At 36.4% G+C, this 26451-nt stretch overlaps 3 protein-coding genes and 2 long non-coding RNA genes across 6 annotated transcripts in view; 2 read left to right on the plus strand and 3 right to left on the minus strand.

The window, feature by feature from the left end:
* LOC101898743 (ejaculatory bulb-specific protein 3) overlaps positions 1-26451 on the plus strand; it is a 183143-nt gene that overhangs the window by 98008 nt on the left and 58684 nt on the right. The gene's annotated exons all lie outside the window — the stretch shown is intronic.
* LOC131806631 (uncharacterized) lies at positions 8473-11134 on the minus strand. 2 transcript variants are annotated; one of them, XR_009344122.1, is made up of 3 exons: positions 11015-11134; positions 9295-9799; positions 8473-9180 (listed from the first exon to the last, which is right to left on the minus strand). It is a non-coding gene; the product is annotated as an uncharacterized LOC131806631 (long non-coding RNA). The 2 variants fall into 2 exon arrangements; XR_009344121.1 differs by having other exon boundaries at positions 8473-9183.
* Positions 11754-12670, minus strand: LOC101898078 (uncharacterized). The gene is made up of 3 exons (XR_009344120.1): positions 12540-12670; positions 12321-12445; positions 11754-12256 (listed from the first exon to the last, which is right to left on the minus strand). It is a non-coding gene; the product is annotated as an uncharacterized LOC101898078 (long non-coding RNA).
* LOC101898192 (ejaculatory bulb-specific protein 3) lies at positions 13485-14120 on the plus strand. Its single transcript, XM_020036318.2, has 2 exons — positions 13485-13591; positions 13651-14120. The coding sequence occupies exon 2, from the start codon at positions 13655-13657 to the stop codon at positions 14045-14047; it is 393 nt and encodes a 130-aa protein (XP_019891877.2). The 5' UTR covers positions 13485-13591; positions 13651-13654; the 3' UTR covers positions 14048-14120.
* On the minus strand, positions 20358-24529 carry LOC101898365 (ejaculatory bulb-specific protein 3-like). The gene is made up of 2 exons (XM_005182218.3): positions 24442-24529; positions 20358-20926 (listed from the first exon to the last, which is right to left on the minus strand). Exon 2 carries the CDS (start codon positions 20889-20891, stop codon positions 20505-20507), a length of 387 nt encoding a protein of 128 aa, XP_005182275.1. The 5' UTR covers positions 20892-20926; positions 24442-24529; the 3' UTR covers positions 20358-20504.

Genomic DNA, 26451 nt, shown 5'->3' on the forward strand with positions numbered 1-26451 from the left:
CCCCCCCCCCCAACACATAGTGTTGTAGGGTATAAATATAGATTTTGACCTAACCTCAAATCCTCTTTTCATATTGTGTGGTGTGCGCCTTTTAAAGGGGTAACCATGAAAATAATTGATAGCCAGAAGAAGAAGAAGAGTGTTGCCAACCGTTTTTAGAAAACAGCTGATTATTCCAATTAGCAAAATGTCAACAAGGGGGAATAATTTAGAAAGAAAATGGAAAAATTATATTCAGAAAATGGCAACCAAAATTTCCTGGCCAAAATTGCCAGAAAAATCAGTCTTTTTAATTTTACCAGCGAAGAAGATTGGACGTGTGGCTCCCCGTAACCAGCAAAGGAAAAACCAACAGAAGTTTTTGTGGTGAACCACTTGTTGAAGAGTGAATTCAATTTTTTTATTTGTTTGAAACTTATAAACAAACAACACAAAATACAAACTTTTTCTACACAAAATTGAAAGCCTTAAAACGATTAAACAAAATTTATCAAGAAAAGGCTAAAAGTTTAAAAGTTAAAAACTTATAACTAAAACAAATAATTTCATGAAAATTAAAAAAATTAAACTTATTTTAAAATTTAAACAAAATTTGGAAAAAAATTGAACAAAGTTTGGAAACAATTAAACAAATTTGAAAACAAAACAATTGAAATTCTAAAACTAAAAAAAAAAATAAATCTTAAACCTAAATATCCAGACCAGGAAACTGGAGTCAACGAGCCACACCATCGCCCGTCCAATCCATCGAGGGAGGCGCAGATTTTACGCCATTGCTGCTCCAGCGTGGCCTGGTATCATTCCCAATCGACATTTGTCACACTGAACTCCGGACAGACAGACGGACGACGAAGCTAAATGATTAAATTCCGCCGTTTTCCTGTGAAAGAAAGATAGAAATTAGAAGGGGTAAACAAATGAATTTAAATTTAAATTTTACTCACATTTTGATTGAGGTGCAGGTTCACGACGTTGAAAAGAGCTCTATTCAAGGTTAGGTAACCAGGCATTTTATTTCGCTCGTCGATTTTTTTTTGGTTGTCGACACCACTCCTTTGTTTGTCCTTCCCTAAAATTGAAAAAAAAAAAAAAAGAAACATAAAAAAAAAATTGAACGTGGAATATAATTAAAAAAGCTAGACATTAACAATACGTTCGTACTTACCAATTGGGAAGAACCTCAAACATTAGCAGCCTTTACTGTTCCATACTTTTTGTCGACCGCCATCGCAACCTGAAAGGAGAAAGGAGCAAATATGATATTTTAAAATAATTTTGGCGCTGTAAATTTATATCTTCGATTTTTTTGTCATTATGTTTTTTTTATAACATATAAAAGCATTGTTGAATTGTTCATATCTTTGAAGAGCAAAATTGGCTGAATAAAATGTACAAATTTTTTATAGAAAAGATAAATATGTTTTCGGCTTAAAGCCCTATTAAAAAGGTGGTGGCCATGGGATAAAATGTGGTAAGTTAAGGGTCAAATCTGGGACGTCAGGGATAAGTAGACGTCATGGCGAGAGGTGTTCTCGGAGGGAGGGATATCTCCTGGTTGGTCAGCCGCCAGGAGCACTGTTTCCTGTGGTGATAAAGTAAAGTAAGTTTGGGATTTGGGTTGTAGTTTAGGTGAACGGTTTCTTTTTCTTTTTTTTATAGACATGTTTCAGGCTTCCTTTTATCCCCCTTTTAGATTTTGTGTGAAGTCCGGTATGATTTTTTTGTTTGTTCAACCGAAAAGGTCTACAAGTGGCAAGAATCAACCCCCAATCCGACGAGCCATAGCCGCGCTAAACGCCAGCATACCGGCAACGCCACTTAAGGATCACCACAGCGATTTTTCGTTCATTTTCTTGGAACACGGTTGATACAAAATGGCGCCCAGAACGTGGGGCCTGAGACATGTCGTTAGTTTTTAACAATTGTTAATAGTAGGGTATAAATGTGTTTTCAGTGAATCTTCAATGAGTCCCGTCTAGGTTTAATTGAAAATACCTGACGCGTTGCTTCATCAAAGACTCGGGAAAACACCCTTTGTTTTTCAAGAAAAATATGAAACCTTTTTTTTTTTTCATTTCTAGTGGCTTAGTCGTTCTAGATAATCAATACGTCTAATTGCACTAGCATTTATAATAAAATTTCATATTTCAGTAAAGTTCAAATTTCAGATATTTTAAAGTTATGACGTTGAAGAAATTCGTCTGGTCTAACAGTTTTCATTTGTGGAGACCCGTCTTAGCAGCTTATAAGAAGGCAGGTGACGCGCTGCTACACAAATGTGAACTGCTAGCCTCAAACGAATTTGGGTTTTTTTTAGAATTTTAGTTTCTGCCTATATTTAATTTCAGTACCCGGAATTTGGTAGCTGAACTCAGACTTACCTAGATTTTCCATCGGTCCTGCGACAATCGTGGCTTCCGACCATTGGTCGTATGGTCATGGAACGTCTTGAGGTATGCCTGAGCAAGCCGCCTATTCCATATTCCATTTTTATTCCTCAATTCAGTTTTAGTCGATTTAAATTCATCAGTTTTGCCAGTGTAACTCACCAAATCCCTGTAAAAAAAAAAAGTGAAACATTTTAGAATTCCCACAGAAACAGTTTATTTGATCTTGACTTACCACTATTTTGACCAGAAATCCACCACCTAACATCATTTGAATTTTCCAGTGTATTTTCATCGAAATTATTCTGCTGGAAAGTAGAATTTTTATGCCGTACCGAATAACCTGTAAAAGTGAAAAGTTTGAATTATTGTCGAAAGAACTGAATTACATTGAATTTATTTTTATAGTTTAATTACTATAATTGTCTTTTATTTTTTTCTAATTAAGTGCACGATTGTTTAGTTTCGAGCAAGATCTTTTGACAGATTTAATTTTGATATTTTTGTATTGCCTTTTTGGAGTGTTTTCGTTTATTGGGTTCATTATTTCAAGTAGCAATATGCCTCTTACTAGAGCTGCGAGTGCAAGTTTGGCAGGTAGACCGATACTAGGGCAAAATGGGGCGGTAGCCACTACCGAAGCTACAGCCGTAAGCAGTGTGGTTACCGGGGTTCACAGCGCTCCTTCTAACGCACAACATGTTACAACTGCCGCGCATAGTGGTCCCATTGCTTCTCATATGGCACATTTAACACATGGGGATGTCCCAGCTCAAGGGATTTCAGTCCCAACAGCAAGGTCCAGTTCATCGGCACCGCCACCAGTTCCTTTAAGCATGCAAGAGGCCGCTAACTCGTTCAACACGTCTTTTTGGTCGCATGGAAGCGTTGCGTCACCAAACTATAGTGTCCTGACCGGGTTGCAGCAACTACAGAATAGGCCAATTGTTCCGCCAGCCGATCCAGCAGTCAGTGCAGGGGTGAGGGAAATTATTAATTCTGCCATCGCCCTGTCTCAATTGCAATATCGTCAACAGGAAGAAGAAAGATTGAGAGTTCTGATACCGAGAATTGCCGAAGCGACCAAGCGATCGTTGTTGGGGGACAATGAGGCGACAAATCAATTATGGTCACAAGCCGGTTTGGCGATGCCAGCCGCGGCACCACATGCACCAACGCGGACATCCCTGGAGTCAGCCATTCTGTCCTCACATGCATTGGCGGCAGGCTTAACGTCTCAGCAGCCTAATGTAGCAAGGGGTTTCCAACAATTATATCCGGAGCGGGCAGTAAATCCACCATCGATTCACGATCCTAGACTGCTGTCACTTGGTCCTTTCAACCAACCGCCACCAGGGTTCACATCAAATGGTGCACCAGCACAGCCGCCAACCAGTTTATCGGTACCACCGCCAGCCACCGGAGTCCGAACTCATGCAACACCACATATCAATCAAATCAATCAACAACCAAGCAGTACCATCTCAGAGATCTCCGGACGTTTTAATTTGGCGAAATGGGGAGTATCTTTTGATGGGACCGACAAAACCATGAGCGTCCAAGAGTTCATCTTCAGAGTGGGTGAACTGAAAAAGGATTATAATTGTCCCGATGAAATACTAATCACCAAATTTCACCAACTCTTGGAAAAACCAGCACTTGATTGGTATTGGAACCACCGGAAATTGGTCCAGTTTCGCACATGGAAGGAATTAGAAAGTGCTTTGTTGGCGCAATACCAAAGATTTGAAAATGAATTCCAACTTCAAATGCAAATTTTAAATCGGCGTCAACTACCCCAAGAGAATTTTGAGGAATTTTATAATGATGTGCTGCGGTTACGAACACAGCAAAAATCGCCCTACAGAGAGCACGAGATAGTGGAAATAATGCGAGGCAACCTTAAGCCGTCTCTAGCTCAAATGATCTTCTCTGCTCAGATAAGTAGCTTGGGTGATTTTTATAGGCAGGTGAAGAAAGCCGAAAATCTTGTGTGGAGCCAAAGACAGCAGAGATACAACACACCACAAAAAGTGCATGAGATCGATTGGCAGATGGAAGAGGAACCCCGAGGTGAAATTGAAGTTGATGCCGTGACCATGACATCCAAATATAAATGTTGGAACTGCGGTGTTGTGGGTCATAGCTGGATGGAGTGCCGGGAACCTCGAAAGATTTTCTGCTATAGGTGTGGCCTAGAAGGTGTTACCGTCCCCGATTGTCCGAAGTGTCAGGAAACCGACCCAGGAACCCACCTCAGTCTGGGCAGGTGAGGTCAACCCCAGTTTAAGCCCAGAGCAGTGTAGTAGTTCTAAGGCCAACTTTTCTATTTTGAAGAATGAGGAGAGAGAAAATAAAAATTCAGAGATAAAACCGAGATTGAGAGAGTTGAAACCCCTACATATTCGAATCAAAGAATATTGCGAGGCGAGAGAAAGAATTTTTGGGCAAGTTTCCAATAAAATAAAAAAGGCTAGGGAGAGATACAAGAGGAGAAGACGCATTCGACAGGAGATAGCCTCGGCTACCATATTTGAAGGGGAAGATAATCGTCTCTATACAAAACTAAATATCAACGGTGAAGAGATAGAGGGATTGTTAGATAGTGGGGCTACAGTCTCCTGTCTGGGTAAAAATTGCCTTAACTTTGTGGAAAGGGCAGGGTTGGAAATTAACCATTTCCATTCCTTTATCAAAACAGCTGATGGCAGCCCACATAAAATAGTTGGCAGGGTGACGACAATGGTCAAATTTAGGCAGCAGGAGCATTCTGTCATATTTTATCTTGTTCCTTCTCTGAGCCGTGAGTTGTTTCTGGGGGTAGATTTTATGAAACGTTTCCAAATGTTCGCTCAGGTGGACAGTTTGTCCCTTCAGCAAGTGAGTCTCTGTGGTGAGCCTGAGATCAGTGATGTTAATAGCCATTCTTTGTCCGAGGAGCAACGAAAGCGTTTGCAACTAGTAAAGGACAAATTTCCTTGTTTTACCAAGTATGGCTTGGGAAAGACTAAAGCTGAGGTCCATTCAATCGACACTCGCGATGCAGCCCCGGTGAAAGATAGGCATTATCCCGTTTCCCCGGCTGTGCAGAAGCTTATGTATGCGGAATTGGATAGGATGCTAGACCTAGGTGTGATTGAAGAGAGCGAGAGTCCATGGAGTCATCCGGTTACTCTAGTCCGAAAGGGCGAAAAGAACCGTTTGTGCCTGGACGCTCGCAAAATCAATGCACTGACGGTCAAGGACGCCTATCCATTGCCGCATATAGAAGGTTTACTCAGTCGGCTGGGGGATACCTATTTCATTTCTAGTGTCGACCTGAAGGATGCGTTCTGGCAAATTCCACTGGACCCTTCAAGTAGAGAGAAAACTGCATTCACAGTGCCCGGACGACCACTTTACCATTTTACAGTCATGCCCTTTGGTCTGTGCAATGCAGCCCAAAGGTTATGCCGTTTAATGGATAAAGTGATCCCTGGCGCACTACGTGATAGAGTTTTCGTCTACTTGGATGATCTTTTGGTTGTTTCGCCAGACTTCGACACTCACCTGAGGTTGTTAGAGCAGGTGGCAGATTGTTTGGCTAAAGCAGGACTCACAATAAATGTAACCAAGTCGAAGTTCTGCTTCAAAGAGCTAAGGTACTTGGGTTACATTGTTGGAGGTGGCAAACTTAAAACTGATCCGGCAAAGGTGGAAACAATCGTAAAGTTTACGTACCCGAAAACAGCGAAGCAGGTGAGAAGTTTCATGGGTACAGCAGGGTGGTATCGAAGGTTCATTGCCGACTTTGCCACCATTGCTGCTCCCATCTTCGAGACCCTCAAAAAAGGAAAACGCTTCACGTTCACGGAGGAGGCCAAGGTAGCATTTGACAGATTGAAGCAAGCCCTAGTGAGTAGTCCCGTCCTGACCCACCCAGATTTTACCAGGCATTTCTATGTTCAATGCGATGCCTCTGACTTGGGAATAGGAGCAGTTTTATTTCAAAGAGACGATGAGGGTGGAGAACATCCCATTGCATACTTTTCGCAAAAGCTGACTTCTGCTCAGAAAAATTACTCGGTGACTGAGAGGGAGTGTTTGGCAGTGGTGATGGCCATTAAAAAGTTCAGGCCATATATAGAGCTGATGCCTTTCACAGTGATAACTGACCATAGCAGTTTAAAATGGCTCATGTCACACCGAGATCTGAGCGGAAGGTTAGCCAGATGGAGTCTACAGTTGCAGGCATATTCCTTTAAGATAGAGCATCGCAAAGGAACCCAGAACATTGTACCTGATACCCTGTCAAGATATGATATGGAGGAGATTTCCCTGGATGTGAAATCTTTAATTGATCTTGATTCCTTAGCTTTTAAAACAGACGATTACTTAGCCTTGATAGACACCATCGAAAACAATTCCTCACAACTTCCCGATCTAAAAGTGGTTGATGGTTTTGTGTATAAACGAACACAGTTTTACGATGGTATTCCCCTTAATGAAGATTTCGCCTGGAAGTTATGGGTACCCAGCGAAATGACCCAGGAAATCATTGAAAAAGCACACTGTCCACCACAAGTTTCTCATGGAGGTTTCCACAAGACACTGCGTAGGGTGAAAGAGTACTTTTTCTGGCCTAATATGAATACTCAAGTTAGGAATTTCGTACAGAATTGTCAAATTTGTAAAGAGACGAAACCAGCTAATTCGACTCTTCGTCCACCTATGGGATCGGAAACAATTACCGAAAGACCTTTTCAACGAATTTATGTCGACTTCTTAGGTCCTTATCCCAGGACTAAAACGGGAAACAGTTTTATTTTTATTGTGGTAGACCACCTTTCAAAATACGTCTTGCTAAAAGCCATGGCCAAAGCAAATTCGAGAAATATAGTAAAGTTTTTAATTAGTGAAGTATTTCATAAATTTGGAACCCCAGAAGTAATAGTGTCCGATAATGGAAAACAATTTATTAGCAAAGAATTTGCACACATGATTAAATTTTTTGGCATAAACCACATCAAGACCGCTTTTCACTCCCCGCAAGCAAATGCCTCGGAGAGGGTAAATCAGTCCATTTTATCAGCGATTCGAGCATATCTGGGAGAAGATCACCGAGAATGGGATCAAAATTTATCAGAAATTGAATGTTCTCTACGATCTTCTGTCCATAGTTCCATTGGAACTACCCCTTATTTTGCGCTCTTTGGAGTCAATATGATAAATCATGCTAGTCTTTATAAATTAGCCAGGAAACTAAAACTTCTTAATGACCCCGAGACGACACTTATTCCAAATTCGGTAAAACAGAATCTTATTAGAGAAAAGATAAGAGATAGTCTGCACCAGGCATACGTAAGAAATGAAAAATCTTATAATCTAAGAACTCGTCAGGTCAAGTTCATCCCAGGGCAAGAAGTGTTTCGAAGAAGTTTCAGGCAAAGTGATTTTAAAAATAATTATAATGCTAAACTTGATAAGAAATTTTTCAAGTGTCGCATTGTGAAGCCAGTTGGGAAATGCCTTTACGAAGTCGAAGATCTTAAAGGGCATCCCATTGGCATTTTTCACGCTAAGGATTTAAAGCAATAAATGCTTAAGTTTAGATGATTTAAATTCTTCTAATTAATTTTTTTTTCTTTTTGCATATATATAGCGACCGAAGTCTAAAGCATATATATATGAGAGAGCATTTATATACTAGTTAATTTAACTTCAGTTTTAAACTAGAGCGGAGATCTTAGAATGAAATATCAATCCGCAACGTCTACATGAAAATATTTAAAATTAAACTCTTAATTCTACCTTAAAGTTTTCTTAATTTTAAAATTTTCCAATACTCACCTGAATTTCCCAAGAGTTCCTGAAGATCCATTTGAATTTTGATAAAAGTAGTACCTGAATTAAAAAACATTTTTATTAGGATTGTTTACGATATAGTATTATAAGGACTAACCTGAATTACTACTTACGAATTGTCCTTTATTATTCCCAAGTTTTTTTTTTTCAAGCTGTAGGACAGCTTTTTCCTTCCTGTGTGATGTGTGTAGGGTTAAAGGTTGAACCCCATTTCTCCAGTTTTTTTACCATAAAGAAAAAGAAAGATGAATTAGTGAAATATCATTATTTAAGATCAATGGCAAAAAAAATAGAAGTAAACAAAAATGAACAATTTAAAAATTAAAATAGACATAAAATGTCATTCTCAAGCCATACTTACGAAGTTGTTTGGCTAAACATTGATTATAAAATATAAAATTTTTGTTTATAAAAAATAAAGTTCTTATAATTTTTCTCCATTTTCAGAGCAAAATTACAAAAACTATGAAATTGAATTAAAACTACAACTTACGTCTAGTTTTGAAGGTCCGACAGTAGTACCTCGATTAATTCTGGCAAGAAATTTCGTTGGTGGCATAGTTCTCAAATCCCGTCTGTTTTTTTTATTCGAACAGGCGTCCAATCTTCTAGACTCTAACAGCAGATGTCAGAATTGCGAAGTCAGAGTACGAATTAAAGCATTCTGGGTTTACCGACTCTAGTTGATGTCTGCGCATCCGGAGCAGTCACCTGGTGACTGTCTTTGACCATTAGTGCAATTCCCCTTTCGCGGTGAAGCAGTAGCCGTTCGCTCTTTGGCACGGGCCAGGGAACTGTTGTACACGAGGTCGCAGATCAGTCCTTCACCCGCCTTACGACACTAGAGTCTGGAAGCCAGAAGACAAAAAGAACAAATACACCTCAGTGCATTTGCAAACCATCGTATCCGACATTCTGACAAAAGCTGAAGGTCTAGTCGATGGTACACCTGCTGGAAAAAAAAGGGAGAACAGGATTACTCGAACTTACCATCAAGTGTAATTTCCTGTTTTTGCAGGACAGGCAAGTTCTATTGCCTAAAAGCTTTTCTAATTCTACTTACCTTTTGTGAATTAGATATCCAATTTACGTAAATTCTCTAGTCATTCTATTGGAAGTTGAGACCATCGAAAACTTTTTCTTGTTACCATAGGAGGCCACTCGCCTAGACACCAACAGCAGTGGTCAGGGAGAATTCGTTGGATTACGAGCGGAAGCATCCCAGATTTACCGACTCTAACAATATGTCTACGATTCCTGAACAGTCAATTTATGACTGTCCTTGACCATTTGTGCACTCTTCCTTTATATTCCCATACGCAACTATGGCACAAGGCAGAAGAGTGTTGTACACAAGGTCGCAGAGCAGTCAGTAATCGATTTATGACGTTAGAGTCTGGAAGCGGGAAGACACGATCAAACACATCTAAATGCATTTGAAATGATGCCGTATCCAACAATCTGGCCAAAGTGTGGACCTAGTTGAAGGTACCCCTACAGCAAAAGAAAAGAAAATATCAGGTCTCAATCTTACCTTTCGTTCCATCCAAGCCTAGGCAGTCACCAATCTGAAAAGATAAGAATAGGAAAAATGAATATTAGTTATCTGTGAAAAAGAGGAAACTTTAAGTCAAATTCAAAAATTAATTTAGAACGAATAGATTAAAATTTAATTTTTAGGCAATCACACCGAATATGTCCGTCCGATTTGAATAACTTTCTCAATTTTATCTTTAATAATTTTCTTTTTTCATACAGTTTAATTATTCCTTCAAAATTTAAAACATTTCACATAATTCGTCACTTTAAATTTACCGAAGCTCAATTCCTAAATATTTTATTTTCAATTAATTCACAATAGTATTTCAATTTAATTTAAATTAATTTTTCTTTCATTTTTTTTTTTTTTTGATATTAATTTGCACAGCAAATAAAAACACTTTTTGCATTAATTTTTTTTTAATTCTGCAACTTTTTAATTTTGTTTTCATTTTTTTTATTTCTATTAAATTCTTTGCACTTTTCGTTATTAAAAATAAACACAATATGTGCACGCACAATTTATGTCCGATCAATTCTAATTTTTTTCACTATTTTCCATTTTTTTCACTATTCCCAACAGTCATCATTCATTAGTTTTTTTTGCACATTAGCTCTGTTGCCCACAACATTGTTAATTTTTGCATTTTGTTTGTTTTCACTATTTCAATTTTTCTTTTCTTTTGGCAACATTATCTATTTTAATTTTTATTTGCACTTTTCACTCATTCCTTAATTCTGTTTTCTTTATCTGTTCCATCTTTATTCACTACTCACTCACTTCGAATTGTATTTCAAACTTATTGTTTCCGCCAAAGTCACATTTTTTCTTAATGAGTGCATTTTTTCATTGTAAATGCAAATGCTACTTTTATTTACACTCACACACACACTGGATGGAAATCATTAATTTTTTTTGATTAGGAAATTAAATTATTTTTATGAAATTAATTGAACTTGTTTCATAAAAACCACTTTATTATTATTTTTCCTTTTTTCCTTTCATTTTCTTTATTATTTTCTTAGATTTTTGTGGATTATTTTTCTTCATGCAATATTTGCAATTTACAATTCTCACATACACCCGCACTGTATGTCAATGATAGTAATTTTCATTCATTTTTTTTGGCACTTTATTCACTTTTGACTTTAGTTTTACACGTTATTTTCAGTAGCCCGGCACTTACTTTTGTTTTATTTTAATTATTTTATTATTCACTTTAATTTTTTTTCACTCTACTTACCCATAATTTATAATTTCCGCAGCTCCAAATTTTCTGTCCGTCCGTGCTCCAATCCGCCAAAAAAAATTTACAATAGACGCGTACTCCGATTGTTTTCATTCATAAACGTCACTACTATCGATAGTCACTACGATCGATATTCACCTTACGTCAGACTAAAAGATAACGCGTGGCGTATGACGTAAACATTATACCATGTTCCTATGGGCTAATGGAAGATTAACACTGTGGTAAATAAATCACGCCGAAATTAAATTTTATTTTGGAAAATCAGAAAATGATTATTAGGGATGCCAAACCGCGAATTTTAGGGATGCCAAACACGGATTTCTTTTTTAATAAACCCATCAAAATAGTGATACCTTTTTTTATTTTTGAGACGAATGTCGCACTTTTTTCCCCCTATCCTTCGATAAGGATATCAGCAGGATAGTTGGCTTTGTGGTGTGCGCCTTTTAAAGGGGTAACCATGAAAATAATTGATAGCCAGAAGAAGAAGAAGAGTGTTGCCAACCGTTTTTAGAAAACAGCTGATTATTCCAATTAGCAAAATGTCAACAAGGGGGAATAATTTAGAAAGAAAATGGAAAAATTATATTCAGAAAATGGCAACCAAAATTTCCTGGCCAAAATTGCCAGAAAAATCAGTCTTTTTAATTTTACCAGCGAAGAAGATTGGACGTGTGGCTCCCCGTAACCAGCAAAGGAAAAACCAACAGAAGTTTTTGTGGTGAACCACTTGTTGAAGAGTGAATTCAATTTTTTTATTTGTTTGAAACTTATAAACAAACAACACAAAATACAAACTTTTTCTACACAAAATTGAAAGCCTTAAAACGATTAAACAAAATTTATCAAGAAAAGGCTAAAAGTTTAAAAGTTAAAAACTTATAACTAAAACAAATAATTTCATGAAAATTAAAAAATTAAACTTATTTTAAAATTTAAACAAAATTTGGAAAAAAATTGAACAAAGTTTGGAAACAATTAAACAAATTTGAAAACAAAACAATTGAAATTCTAAAACTAAAAAAAAAATAAATCTTAAACCTAAATATCCAGACCAGGAAACTGGAGTCAACGAGCCACACCATCGCCCGTCCAATCCATCGAGGGAGGCGCAGATTTTACGCCATTGCTGCTCCAGCGTGGCCTGGTATCATTCCCAATCGACATTTGTCACACTGAACTCCGGACAGACAGACGGACGACGAAGCTAAATGATTAAATTCCGCCGTTTTCCTGTGAAAGAAAGATAGAAATTAGAAGGGGTAAACAAATGAATTTAAATTTAAATTTTACTCACATTTTGATTGAGGTGCAGGTTCACGACGTTGAAAAGAGCTCTATTCAAGGTTAGGTAACCAGGCATTTTATTTCGCTCGTCGATTTTTTTTTGGTTGTCGACACCACTCCTTTGTTTGTCCTTCCCTAAAATTGAAAAAAAAAAAAAAGAAACATAAAAAAAAATTGAACGTGGAATATAATTAAAAAAGCTAGACATTAACAATACGTTCGTACTTACCAATTGGGAAGAACCTCAAACATTAGCAGCCTTTACTGTTCCATACTTTTTGTCGACCGCCATCGCAACCTGAAAGGAGAAAGGAGCAAATATGATATTTTAAAATAATTTTGGCGCTGTAAATTTATATCTTCGATTTTTTTGTCATTATGTTTTTTTTATAACATATAAAAGCATTGTTGAATTGTTCATATCTTTGAAGAGCAAAATTGGCTGAATAAAATGTACAAATTTTTTATAGAAAAGATAAATATGTTTTCGGCTTAAAGCCCTATTAAAAAGGTGGTGGCCATGGGATAAAATGTGGTAAGTTAAGGGTCAAATCTGGGACGTCAGGGATAAGTAGACGTCATGGCGAGAGGTGTTCTCGGAGGGAGGGATATCTCCTGGTTGGTCAGCCGCCAGGAGCACTGTTTCCTGTGGTGATAAAGTAAAGTAAGTTTGGGATTTGGGTTGTAGTTTAGGTGAACGGTTTCTTTTTCTTTTTTTTATAGACATGTTTCAGGCTTCCTTTTATCCCCCTTTTAGATTTTGTGTGAAGTCCGGTATGATTTTTTTGTTTGTTCAACCGAAAAGGTCTACAAGTGGCAAGAATCAACCCCCAATCCGACGAGCCATAGCCGCGCTAAACGCCAGCATACCGGCAACGCCACTTAAGGATCACCACAGCGATTTTTCGTTCATTTTCTTGGAACACGGTTGTTACAATTGCGTTACTATTTCTAAGGTAAGTAGCCTCAATATGACTCAAATCGCAAGTGTTATTCAATATTTTGCACAACAAATCAATTGAGAATTTAATTTGATGATAAATATTTTCAAATCGTTCCACGAAATGACCATGAAAACGGAGGAACAGTTATAAATATTATTAAAATGCAAAGCCTGTTGTCAAAAGTGCAATAAACGGCGATGTGGGTGAGCTCTGTGAGGAGGCCTGCACTACTAGCACGGTCTAGGCCGGCAAACTTGGCCAAGAATATATAAATAGTTGGCTAGAATCTTGGCAACGACTAGTCGCTCAGTTACAGTTCAACAAAGATTATACGGAGGTAAGATTTCGAAACTAATTTTTTTCCTATAACTATTTTCTAATGAGAAAACATTTTAGAAAAATGAATTGTGTTCTCCTTCTGCTGGTGATTTTGTGTGCCTCCATGACCTTGGCTCTCGCCGATGAGGAAAAATACACCACAAAATATGATGGCATTGATATCGATGGCATTTTAAAATCAGATCGCCTTTTTAATCACTACTACAAATGCCTAATTGATAAGGGTGCCTGCACCCCAGATGGTCGGGAGTTGAAGAGAATCCTTCCCGATGCCCTGCGCACCGAATGCCGCAAATGCAATGACAAACAAAGGGCCAATGCAGATAAGGTTATCCGTTTTATTATCGACAAGAAACCAGAAGAATGGAAGGCCCTGCAGGCCAAATACGATCCTCAACGGGTGTACTACAACAAATATAAGGATGAGGCTTTGAAGCGTGGCATTAAATTGTAAAGTATGGCTCTTTTAATGAATATAATTCGAGAGATATTTGTTGTGTTAATATGTTATAAAAAATAAACAAAAATATGAAATAATGAAAGCAGCCTCTCTTTTCCGTAAAAAAAATTGGAATAAAATCGTTTATTAAATAGGGAGAACCTTGAACTGAGTAATCTCTTCCGGGATCCAGATAGACACTGTGTATGCATAATTTCAAAGCTTTCTTGTTATAGTGAATGTTATGAGAATAAAATATACAACCTACCCTGTAGGGAAATTTTGAAATAATTTATAATTTATTTTCCCTTAACACAAATACTATGTTTACATTAGAGCTTTTTGCCGGGTTAACCTCCTATATAAAGATTTATTTGATGCATACGAAGTCGAATTGGCAATTTAAATTCACCGGGGTACTAATTTCGTTAAATTATAATAGTACTGGCTATTTTAACATAGACAGCAGACACGCCTGTCCATACCGGCAAATATTTTACAACTAGTCAAAGCTAACCATTTCTGGACAAATTTATAGTTAACCAGTAAAGAAAGTCTTGTAGTCGGGCGGGGCCGACTTTATGATACCCTACACCACTTTGCTAATTTGGTAGAGCTCCACATAACAATTAAAAGTTTTTATGGGAGAATTCAATCATACACGCCGTGATTATAATTATAATTTCAAGTTCAGAGGACTAAATATGCCGAAGCATTTGTATCTTTTAAATTCGGACTTGTATTGCCCATTTGGTGCACAATTAATTTGAAATCGGATAAAGTTATATATGGGAGCTATATCCAAATCTGAACCGATCTCGATAAAATTTAGCAAATGTATTTCTGAGCTGCATTTGATATATTTCCCCAAATATTGTTGTTACAGAGTGCATATTACGGCTGTGGAGGACAAAAAATAACAAATCGGATGAACAATTTATATGGGAGCTATAGTTATATCTGAACCGATTTCGATCAAATTTGGCATACTTATTTCCAGACCTAATATGGTTGTATGTGCAAAATTCCATACTATTCGGGCTGATATTACACGTTTGGTGTACAATAGAAGGCAAATCGGACGAAGATATATATGGGAGCTATATCTAAATTTTGACCGATTATTTCCAATTTCAATAGGGTTCGTCCTTGGGCCAAACAACTGATCTGTGCAAAGTTTCATCTCAATCGGATAATAAATGCGACCTACATTTTGTTCACAAGAATACATGGACAGACGGACGGACGGACAGACGGACGGACGGACAGACGGACGGACATGCATAAATCGACTCAGAATGTGATTCTATGCAGATCATCAAAAGGAACTATGGGTCTATCTCGTTTCCTTCTGCCTGTTACAAACAAATGCACAAAGACATAATACCCTGACCACCTTGTGGTGTAGGGTATAAAAACAAAACAAGTCAAAAAGCAGTATGTTCGGCCGGGCCGAACTTTGAATACCCTCCACCATTTGGAACGAATTAGGGAAATTTTCAAAAACAAAATCCCTTAAAAATTCTGTTAAAATCTTAAAAATACCGAATATAGCCGTTATATTGGGGTCTATACGACGTTGATCTACATAGGCATTGTTTGTCATAAGTTATTACCATATTCAAATAAACGGTGAATAATGTAGCTAAAATAAATCGGGAGGTGCCGTTATATCGGAGCTGTCGAAGACCTGGACTAGCATAGACAATTTTCTGTAACAGGCTGTAGTATCCATTACGAACTCCAAATACGATATCTGAAACAATTTCGGTGGGTATTGTACCTAAAATCGTCAAAATACCGAATATTGGGAGATACCATTATATGGGGGCTACACGAAGACGTGGACCTGCACAGACAATTTTCTGTCATAAGCTATAGTATCCATTACGAACTCTAAATACGTAATTTGAAACAATTCCGGTGAATAATGAAGCTAAAATCATCAAAATACCGAATATAGAGAATTACCGTTATATGGGGGCTATACAAAGACGTGGACCTGTACAGACAATTTTCTGTCTTAGGATGTAGTATCCATTTCGAACTTCAAATACCAAATTTGAAACAATTCCGGTGAATAATGTTGCGGCTATATGAAAACGTGGACCTACATGGCCCATTTACGAACTTAACCTGCCTACTGGAAAAATAAACATATGTGCAAAATTTTGGCCTTCTATCTCAATTCTTTCGAAAGGTAGCGTGACAACAACAGACAGACGGACATCGCTAAATCGACTTAGAATTTTACGCTGATCAAGAAAAATACTTTGTTGGGTCTGACATAAGTATTTCGAGGGGTCACAAACGAAATGATAAAGTAAATATACCCTCCTTAGTATGGTGCAAGAAAGAGAGAAGGTGACAAAATTGTTTTGTGTGACAGACCGATTCAATTTTTGACAAACAAACTCTTTGTTATTTTTCGTTAGGGGAGGAGGAGCAATAGATTTTATTGTTATTCTTTGTTTTGGTTGTGGCAAAATTTTTGAAGTATGAATGTATTGGGCAAATTAGGTATATAACACAAGCCACTTTATTATTTCGACATGTTTTTCTGTTGAAATTGGTCAATCTCCAGATGTTGTGCCATCCCATCCTATCCCATTTCTTCCAAACTTGGTACACTGTAATATTATTATCAAACTTAAATCGAGTTCGGAGATGGGCAATATCGGTGCACTTCCTTCTTCTGGTTCACTCCACAAAAAATGTCAATGTTTACTGCACAAAAAGAGAAAGGATAGTCCTATTTTGATCTAACTTTGCAAAATCCTAGCATCTGCATTAGTGCTAGAGCTGGAACGAACATGGAAAATATCGCTGTCCCATAAAGGGATATAATTTTAAATTATTAAAACTCCTATAAAATGTGATGCTAGAGTTCGATTGTCTTCAATTTATACACATCACAATATTTTTTACTAACCCAAGGTTTGGTGAGAAGTTGAAATATATCGGTCCACTCCTTCCGGTATCTCTCCCACAAAAGGTCGAAATTTTCAAATATATATTTTTTCTTTTGCACAGAAAGAGAAGCGATAAGTTCTAGGTCAGGTGCGAAAATCGACAGTATAGATCCACTTCATCAAGTACCTCCCCACAAAGGGTCAAAATTTTGAATATCCATAAAGCTCATATAACTCAGAATTAACATTCGATTCCATTCAGACTTGGCAAATCTCAATATTTCCATCAACACAAGATCTGTTATACAGATGGTAGACATCCGGCCAGTACCACATAGTACCTACATAGGCTTCAAGATTTTTTCTTGCTAAGGCAAGATCTGTTGTGAAGATGATATATACCTGCCCAACCCCTTTTGGTCCCTTACCAAAAAGGGTCACAATTTTTATAAACTTTTATCTGTCATAACTTGCCAAACAAGTCAGCGATTCTTTACAACTTCCTATATCTAAATATTCCCCACAACCAGAAACTTGAGATGAATATGGAATTCACGATATCGCAAAAATCGGATATAAATGTTAGATTATCTTGTAATTTTGCCCATACCAATATTTATACCCTACAACACTATATGTTGGGGGTATTATAAGTTTGATTGGGCCAAAAATTATGTTTCACCTCGAAATATTGGTTTCCCATGGATCTTCCTATCTCGACGACATGAGTCTGTCCATGTTAATTTGTAATCAACCTACAGGTCGCAATTATGAACCGATCCTCACGAAATTGAAAATGGAGGTGGGGTTAGGGTCAGAATAGAACCCTATTTTCCTGATTTTGCATATGCTCTATAGGCCACAATTATGAACCAATCGACACGAAAATTTATACGGAGTTAGAGTTTAGGAGTGGGCCGAAACCTACCAATTTGAGCGGCCATCGGACAATAATTAGCGGGTAAAATAGACCCTAATTTTTATGTAAAAAATAGGAAAATTTTCACTAAACCGCGAATAATTTCCATCCCAGCCAAATCACAAATACATTACAGTGATGCTAATAGCCAAGAAATCGGCTATATAGCAAAATAGGTATAATATATATGTGAAATAGTTGATCTTATTTATTCTGCTTATAAATCAAAAACCGCTGGGCCGATTTTCACAATTCCCATCAATACGGAATGGTCTCTTGCCTCAAAAGGATAAAATCTGAGAAAATCGCGGAAAAATATACCAATAAAAAAGTGAATATTTGTTGTTTAATTTTTTCAATTCTTGTCATATTTTTTATCGCATGCGATTTTTTTAATTTGACTTATAATTTTGAATTGTAAATATTCTAAATTTTTACACCACCCAACACTATGTTTTGAGTGTATTCTACGCATGTCCGATCCTCACGAAATTTTGCATGGAGGTAGGGTTAGGATCAGAACTAAAGCCTATTACTCTTAAGATGTACATATAGGGTTTCAAATGGACTAAAAGAATTTAAATTTTTCTCATTTTGTAGTCGCTCTATAGGCCACAATTGAAAACTAATCGACATTGAATTTCGCATCAGAAGAGAGTAAAGGACAGGGAAAAAGTCTAGCATTTTGAATGACCATTAGATTAAATTTAGCTGTAAAATTGACCTCAGCATTCGTGTGAAATTGTTTTGAATACTTAACAACACTACGGAGTGCGTAAATATTGGCCGAATTCTTCGGGTCAAAAACCTAAGGGTAAACTCTGGGCAGAGCTCTTTGACATTATTTTAAAAACGAAATCTTCAAAAATGGAGTTGGATATGAGGGGGCTTGAACATATTGTAGTGTTGTATGGTAATACATTGTCGGCTCCGCACGACTATAGCCTTTGCTTACTTGTTTTAAATGTATTAGCTGAAGCATGAAAATGGAATACTTCGGTCGACTATGTCTGGTACCTCACACACATTTTAACATTTTCTAAAAATTATCACATGTCTCATATAAAGTTAAGGGAGTAACCAATATAGTCCAAACCTGGCAAGTCGCAATATAATAAATATGATATAAAATATTTATTTAGGTCCGATACGAAATGGACAATATTGGTCCTATCCTTCGGAACCTACTCCACAAACTTAATAATAATAACATGACATCAAATATATTTAAATAATCTAACATTGGCTGAAGGTATACATCGACTTATACTTGTTTATAGACCATAGTTCTGCAAACGCATGATACGGATATTATCGCAGGTAGAGAAAATAAAGCATAAAAACACTCTAACGCTGCATATTATTTCGTTTTACTCATAATTGATCATTAATGCTGTGAACTGAAAAGGCTCCATAAAAAATACTGCGATTATTTCGCTCGTATAAAAAAATAAAAGTAGAACAAAGATCTGTGATTTCAAATTCGAAATGACAAAAGTCGAAGTCGATCTACGTATCCCTAGTCAAGAACAAGTCAAAGACCTAAAATGGTAAAGACTGGACAAAATGAATTTTGAGCAAATGGTTTGTGTCTACAATTCGTAGAGTAACAGCTCATGGCAGATATATGTTAATGTAAAAACAACATTTACGGAAACAAATAACAAATAAAATTTTGAAAAATCCGAAATGTTGGTTTCAAAATTATATTTCAGAGACCTGTCTAAAAGTTTGCATATTGCTTTAGCGGCTTAAATCAGTTAACATTGGTAACTATGTTGTTATGATATTGTAACAACAGAGGTATTTTCACAGAGTTGCCATATTTTGACACTGTCTTGTCCTATCTTTATACTTCTATGTCTTTGAACAAGTTAAAAAACAGGTAAGTTTGGCCGAACTTTTTATACCCTTCACCATTTAGAAGAAACTTGAAAATGTCCAAAAAATTGTGTCGAAAAATACCGCTCGAATGATAACCGCTATATGGGGTCTATACGAAAATGTGGTCTTGCATATTTTTTTGTTATTTTTTGTCACAGGCTGTAGTAATGGTTCCGAATTTTGTATACGAAATTTTAAATAATTCCGGTGAATAATGTCGCAAGAATTATGAAAATGCCAAATATCTGAGGGAACGGTTACATGAGGGCCATACAATATCGAGGACTGATATAGCCCACTTGACCTGCCTGCAGACAAAAGACAGATATGTGCAAAATTTTACCTTCCTATCTTAATTCGTTTTGACTGTAACGCAATTAAGGCTAAATCGTCTTAGAATTTTATGCTGATGAAGAATATATATACCGTATTGGATCTAAAATAATTTCGATGAGTTACAAACGGAATGGCGAACTTAAAATACTCTCCATACTATGTATGGTGGAGGGTATAAAAAGCTGAGTATAATATATAATTTTCACCAGAGACTATGGAATATTCTACATACATGAGACCCAATGTCTAGTAATAAATAAAACTGTATATATTATTTACAATACAAACAAATAACAGTAGTTTATTTTCATATTTCCCACAAAGAGACAGGAACATTTACGTTTTTATAGGCCAACAACAATTCTTCACACAGCGAGTATTCTCTCATTTTTTCTCTCTCACACATTAGCGCCATCTTCATTTAGATTTTAATGCCACGCTTCTCGGCCTCATCCTTGTACTTGTTGTAGTAGACATGTTCGGGATCGTATTTCTCCTGCAGGGCCTTCCATTCTTCGGCTTTGTTTTCGATAATGTAACGAATTACCTTGTCGGCATTGGCCTTTTGTTTCTCGTTACATTTACTGCATTCGGTTTGCAAAGCATCGGGTAGGGTATTTTTCAATTCACGGCCATCGGGAGTACATGTACCCTGATCAATCAGACATTTGTAGTAATTGTTGAATAGGCGTTCCGATTTGAGGATTTCATCGATATCGATGTTATCGTATTTCGTAGTGTATTTGTCGTCATCGGCTGGAAGGCCAGCGACACAGGCAATTAGTACGGCAACAATTAAAAGTTTCATTTTGGCTGTGGGGGGAAATTTGCAATTCAATTCAACTGTAATGAAGCGGAAGAGATTAATTTTTATTAATTAATAATTATTTTTTTAATGAAAAAATTAAAATTTTTTTAATTTGATTTGGTGGTAAATTGTTTAATCGCATGTATTAGTTTTGTATATTTGGATTTTGTGATTACTAAACTCTCTTGTCAAAAACCCGGATCGATTTTGGATGAGTGACTAGACTTAAAAATAAAACCAAGCTTTTAGACCGGGTTTGTTTGATCTTTGGTTCAAATCCCACCTGTTGGTCGCCAAATGAAACTAACAATAACTTTTTACACTGCCAAAGTGCTTAGTAACTTTTTTGCGCCCTAATGTATGCAACTATGCAATTTAATCAACTTAAAGTATAGATGGCGTTATTTACCACTTTTCAGCAAATTAATTGCTGTGCGGTGCATGATAATGAAAACTATGAACAGGTTCATGTATCGCTTAGAAATTCTAACTATTTCAGTGAAAGGACAATCCCAAGTTCTCTATTCGATTCAGCAATAGATGAGAATAATGTTTAAATGGTTAGTTAAAAAATTAATAAATTACTGAAAGCACTGCCGCATAATTTATTATCTTTTCTGCGCCCTAATGTATGCAACTATGCAATGTTTTCAACTTGAAGTGTAGATGGCGTCATTTCCCATTTTCCCAGCAGCCAGTAATCCGGTGTGTGGGTGCATGATTATAAAGGCTATGAACAACTCAAAAATTAAATAATTAGATAAAGAGTAGTATCAGTCGGTTTTTTTCGACAGATGTATTTCCTCAGCCAATGTTCGATTATTTAAATATATTTTGACTTCCGTTATGGTTATTCAAATTGATGATTCTCTATGGAGTAGGTTGCGAAGGAATGAGTCAATACACTCCATTTCGCATCTGTACTAAATAAATGTGATATAAATATTGCGACCTGCCAGGCTTGAACTATACTGGTTACTTCCTTCACTTTATATGAGATATCTGATAATTTTTAGAAAATGTTGAAATGTATATGAGCTACTAGATATAGTCGACCGAAGTATTCCATTTTCACACTTCATCCAATACAGATAAAAATATTGATGTTTGTATTTGACCTAAGACTGATAAAAATATTACAACGCACCAGATTTGGACCATATCGACTACTTCCGATATTTTATATGAGATGTGTGATAATTTTTGGAAAATGTGAAATATGCGTGACTCCTCACGTATAGCGGACCATTTTCACACTTCATCTAATACCGATAAAAATATTGGTATGTGAAAAATTTGAAAAAAATCAAACATTTATATCCAATTTTATGCGAAATCATAAATTCCGCATTCATCTCAGGTTTCTGGTTGTGAGAAATATATGGATATTGGAGAATCGCTGACCAGTTTCGCACGTTATGACAAAAAAAAAAATATTAAAAATTGTAACCCTTTGTGGGTGAGGTACCAGAAGGGGTTCTCAGATATATATCATCTTCACAACAGATCTTGTGTTAGCAAAAATGTCTGTATGCGTGAAATTTGAAGAGAGTTGGATGCCTTTTTCGCTTTCATTGAGCGTTTTGCTATTCAAAATCTTGAAACCTATGTGGGGGAGGTACCAGAAGAAATGGTCCGATTTCTACCATTTTTCTAAGAGAGCTTGTGTTGATGGAAATACTAAGATATAGCAAGTCTGAACGGAATCGGATGCTAATTTCGCGTTTTATGAGCTTCATGGACATTCAAATTGGTGACCCTTTATGGGTGAGGTACCAGAAGGAGGGGTTCGCAGATAATATCATCTTCCCAGCAGATCTTTTTTTTTTGCAAAAATGTTTGCGTTTGTAAAATTTGAAGAGAGTTAAATGCTTATTTCGCGTTCATTGAGAGTTTTGCTTTTCAATATCTTGAACCCTATGTGGGGGAGGTACCAGAAGAAATGGTCCGATCTCTACCATTTTTCTAAGAGATCTTCTGTTGATAGAAATATTAAGATTTCCCAAACCTAAATGGAATCAGATATTTATTTCACGTTTTATGAGCTTCATGGATATTCAAAATGTTGGCCCTTTGTGGGGAAGGTGCCAGTAGGAGTGGAGCGATGTATCCCATCTTCACAGCTTATCTTAAGTAAGTAAAAATAATGGATATTCGAAATATAAAGAGAACCGGATGCTTATTTCGGATTTTTAATCGCTTAGGTTGTTCATAACTTTGACCCTTTGTGGGGGAGGTACCAGAAGAAAAGGTCCGATCTCTACCATCTTCATAACAGATCTTGTGTTGATAGAAATGTTGAGATGTGCCAAGTCTGAATGGAATCGGATGTTAATTTCGCGTTTTATAAGCTTCATGGATATTTAAAATGTTGGCCCATTGTGGGGGAGGTATCAGATGGAGTGGTCCGATATATTTTGTCTTTACACTAGACCTTGGGTTAATGAAAATATTGTGATCTGTGTAATTTGAAAACAATCGGATTCTAGTATCAAATTTTGCAAGATTAAGATAATTATTCAATATTTTGACCCTTTGTGGGGGAGGTACTGATTGGAATGGCTCGATATTGTCCATTTTCGCATATGACCTAACACTCATGCAAATATTAGGATTCGCAAAGTTCGACCAAAATCGGATTATTTTTTCGCATTCTGTGCAGTAAAATATTTTTTGAAAATTTCGACCTTTTGTGCTGGAGGTCCCATAGTGGACCTATATATTCCATCTTCACACCAGACCTTGGGTTAGTAAAAATATTGTCATACATGAAATTTGAAAACAATCGGACTCTTACACCACATTTCATAAGAGTTATAATTATTCAAAATTTTGACCCTTTGTTGGGGGAGTTACTTAATGGAGTGGCCCGATATTGTCCATTTTCGCATCTGACTTAGAACTCATGCAAATATTAGGATTCGCAAAATTGCAGCGAAATCGGATTATCCTTTCTCCTTCTGTGCAAGAATATATTTTTCTGAAAATTTTGACCTTTTCTAGGGGAGGTACCAGAAGGAGTGGAATAATATTGTCCATCTTCGAACTCGGTCTAAGTTTGATATAATATTTCGATGTATGCAGTTTTGAAAAAATCAAATATTCCCTTCGAGAGTTATCGTGCACACCAGCCAGACGGACGGACGAACATGGCTAGATCGACTTCAAATGTCTTGAAACGGATTTGGTTTGAAGAGAATTAGGGTCTAAAGCCGTTATTTCGATTAGGCACGTTCTGGCGTATCAAAAAAAAAAGATACATACGACCTGTAGCCATATGGCTAAGCGAATAACAAGGACTTCTTGAACAAAAGGACAATGTTTGTGCTCTATTTGATTTAGATATTTATTAGGTAGACGGTTAGTCTGATCTAAGTAGTTCCTACAGGAAAACCTGTTTTCTATAAAATCCACATTGAAGATTCCGTCCAACTGAAAATAGCACTGGCATCTGAACTTTAATTGTTTTACACTTGTAATTTTCTTTTAAGTATTTTCACATATTTTTTTTGCCACCAATAATTTTTTTTAATTAATTAATTAAACTCACATGGAATTATTTGAGAGAGTACTGGTAATGTTCAATTGTTTGCTGTTTACAAGCGACTGGCTTCCATTGAAGTATAGGCCACCTTTTTATAGTCATTATTGGCCATGTTCAACGATTAGAACATTGAGTATTTGCATTTGGCTGAGTTGCAGTCATGCCATGGGAGCAAGAAAAGCTTTCGTTGCTTTGCTTTGAGCCAAAGCTTTGAATTTCTATAGCATTTATCAATAGGTTTTTTATGAAGTGGCCGTTAGTTAAGATTCTAGATGGAAAATGTAAAAAACGCTGAAAATTCCTTAATTCTCAAAATTCTTTAAAAAAAGTCTGAGTAATATTGGCTTTCAGAGGCCTCAAAAAATTCTTTAAATATGCAAATATTTTTGGCTCGAAGAGACCTCCAAAAATTCTTTGAAAATCCTTGCAGTATTGACTTACGGGCACCTCTAAAATTCTTTAAAAATTGCTCCGTATTGAGTGAATGGACCTCTGAAGATTCTTTAACAAAAAATGTACTCAGTATTGACTTAAGGGTATCTATGCAGTTTCGGCATAAAGGGCCATCTAGAAATATGTTCAAAAAATTTTGAGTGCACCTGAGGTGCTAAGAAAATCTAGCAATTATAAATAAATAAATAATATAAAATTTCATATCTTGCCAACCGCCCTAAAATACCACATGTGTACAATTCAGTGATCCTGTGCGCTGTCGCATACGATAATATGTAAGATAATAAAGGACCACTTGATTTGAAGAGATATAATCAGCCCTGCAATGTTCTCAATTCAATATTAAAATAGATAAGAATAATTGTATGCATGCGATTAGATTAAGTTAGATAAGTTTTTGTAGCACTTAAGAAAAATATTTTTAAATAAAATCAGATTTAAAACAGAAACCAGAAAAAAATTCTTAAAAAAAAATCCGCGCAGAATTGGAAAAAAGGGACCTCTAAAAATTCTTTATAGACATTAACTCTAAAAAGGAATCACCAAAAATTCTTTAAAAATCGAGGTAGTATTGAGTAATAAATTTCCTCTGAAAATTCTTAATATCGCATACAGTTATATGTGAGATGCGTTCAGCAGTTAACCAAGACCACTTGAATGATAGAAGCAGTCCTGCTATGTTCTTCATTCGAAATTAAAAAAAAAGATAAGAATAATTGTGTGGCTGCGGTGAGGTTAAGTTAGATTCGTTTTTGTAGTACTTAAGAAAAATATTTTCACAAGATTTGCCAATGGGATCTCTAAATTTTTTTTAAAAATTCGACGAAGTATTGGGTTGAATGGACCACTAAAAATCCTTTAAAAAGTCGACAAAGTATTGAAATAAAGTGAGCTCTAAAAATTCTATAAAAATTCCACGCAGTAGTGGCTTAAAGCGCCTTTCATTTTGTTTCATCCACCCAGTAGTGGTTTATAGGGACCTCTAAAGGTTCTTAAAAAATCCACCCAGAAGTGGATTATAGGCACTTTTAACGATTTTTTAAAAAGTCACAAAGCAGTGGCTTAAAGGGATCTTTAAAAAATCTTTAAAAATATCTACGCAGTGTGACCTGTAGGGACCTCAAAAAAATCTTTAAAAATCCACGCAATATTGGCTTTTGGGGACCTCTAAAATTTTTTTTAAAAATCCACAAAGTAGTGGCTTAGAGGGACCTTTAAAAATTCTTTAAAAAATCCATGCAGTAGTGGCTTTTGGGGACCTCAAAAAATTCTTTAAAAATCCACAAAGTAGTGGCTTAAAGGAGCCCCTTTAAAAATCTTTAAAAATATCCAAGCAGTGTGACCTATAGGGACCTCAAAAAATATCCACGCAGTAGTGGTTTATAGGGACTTCTAAAAATTCTTTAAAAATCCACATAGTAGTGGTTTAGAGGGACCTCTAAAAATTCTTAAAAAAATCCACGCAGTTGCGGCTTAGAGGACCTCTAAAAGTCTTTAAAAAATCCACGCTGTAGTGACTTAAAGGGACTTTTCTGAAATCTTAAAAAAATCCACGCAGTAGTG

This window comes from Musca domestica, unplaced genomic scaffold, assembly GCF_030504385.1.
Source record: "Musca domestica strain aabys unplaced genomic scaffold, Musca_domestica.polishedcontigs.V.1.1 8, whole genome shotgun sequence".
NCBI lineage: Eukaryota > Metazoa > Arthropoda > Insecta > Diptera > Muscidae > Musca > Musca domestica.

Excerpts from the sequence above, each read along its gene's own strand:
- LOC101898192 (XM_020036318.2), top strand. The coding sequence starts at position 13,655 with ATGAATTGTGTTCTCCTTCTGCTGGTGATTTTGTGTGCCTCCATGACC.
- LOC101898365 (XM_005182218.3), bottom strand. The coding sequence starts at position 20,891 with ATGAAACTTTTAATTGTTGCCGTACTAATTGCCTGTGTCGCTGGCCTT.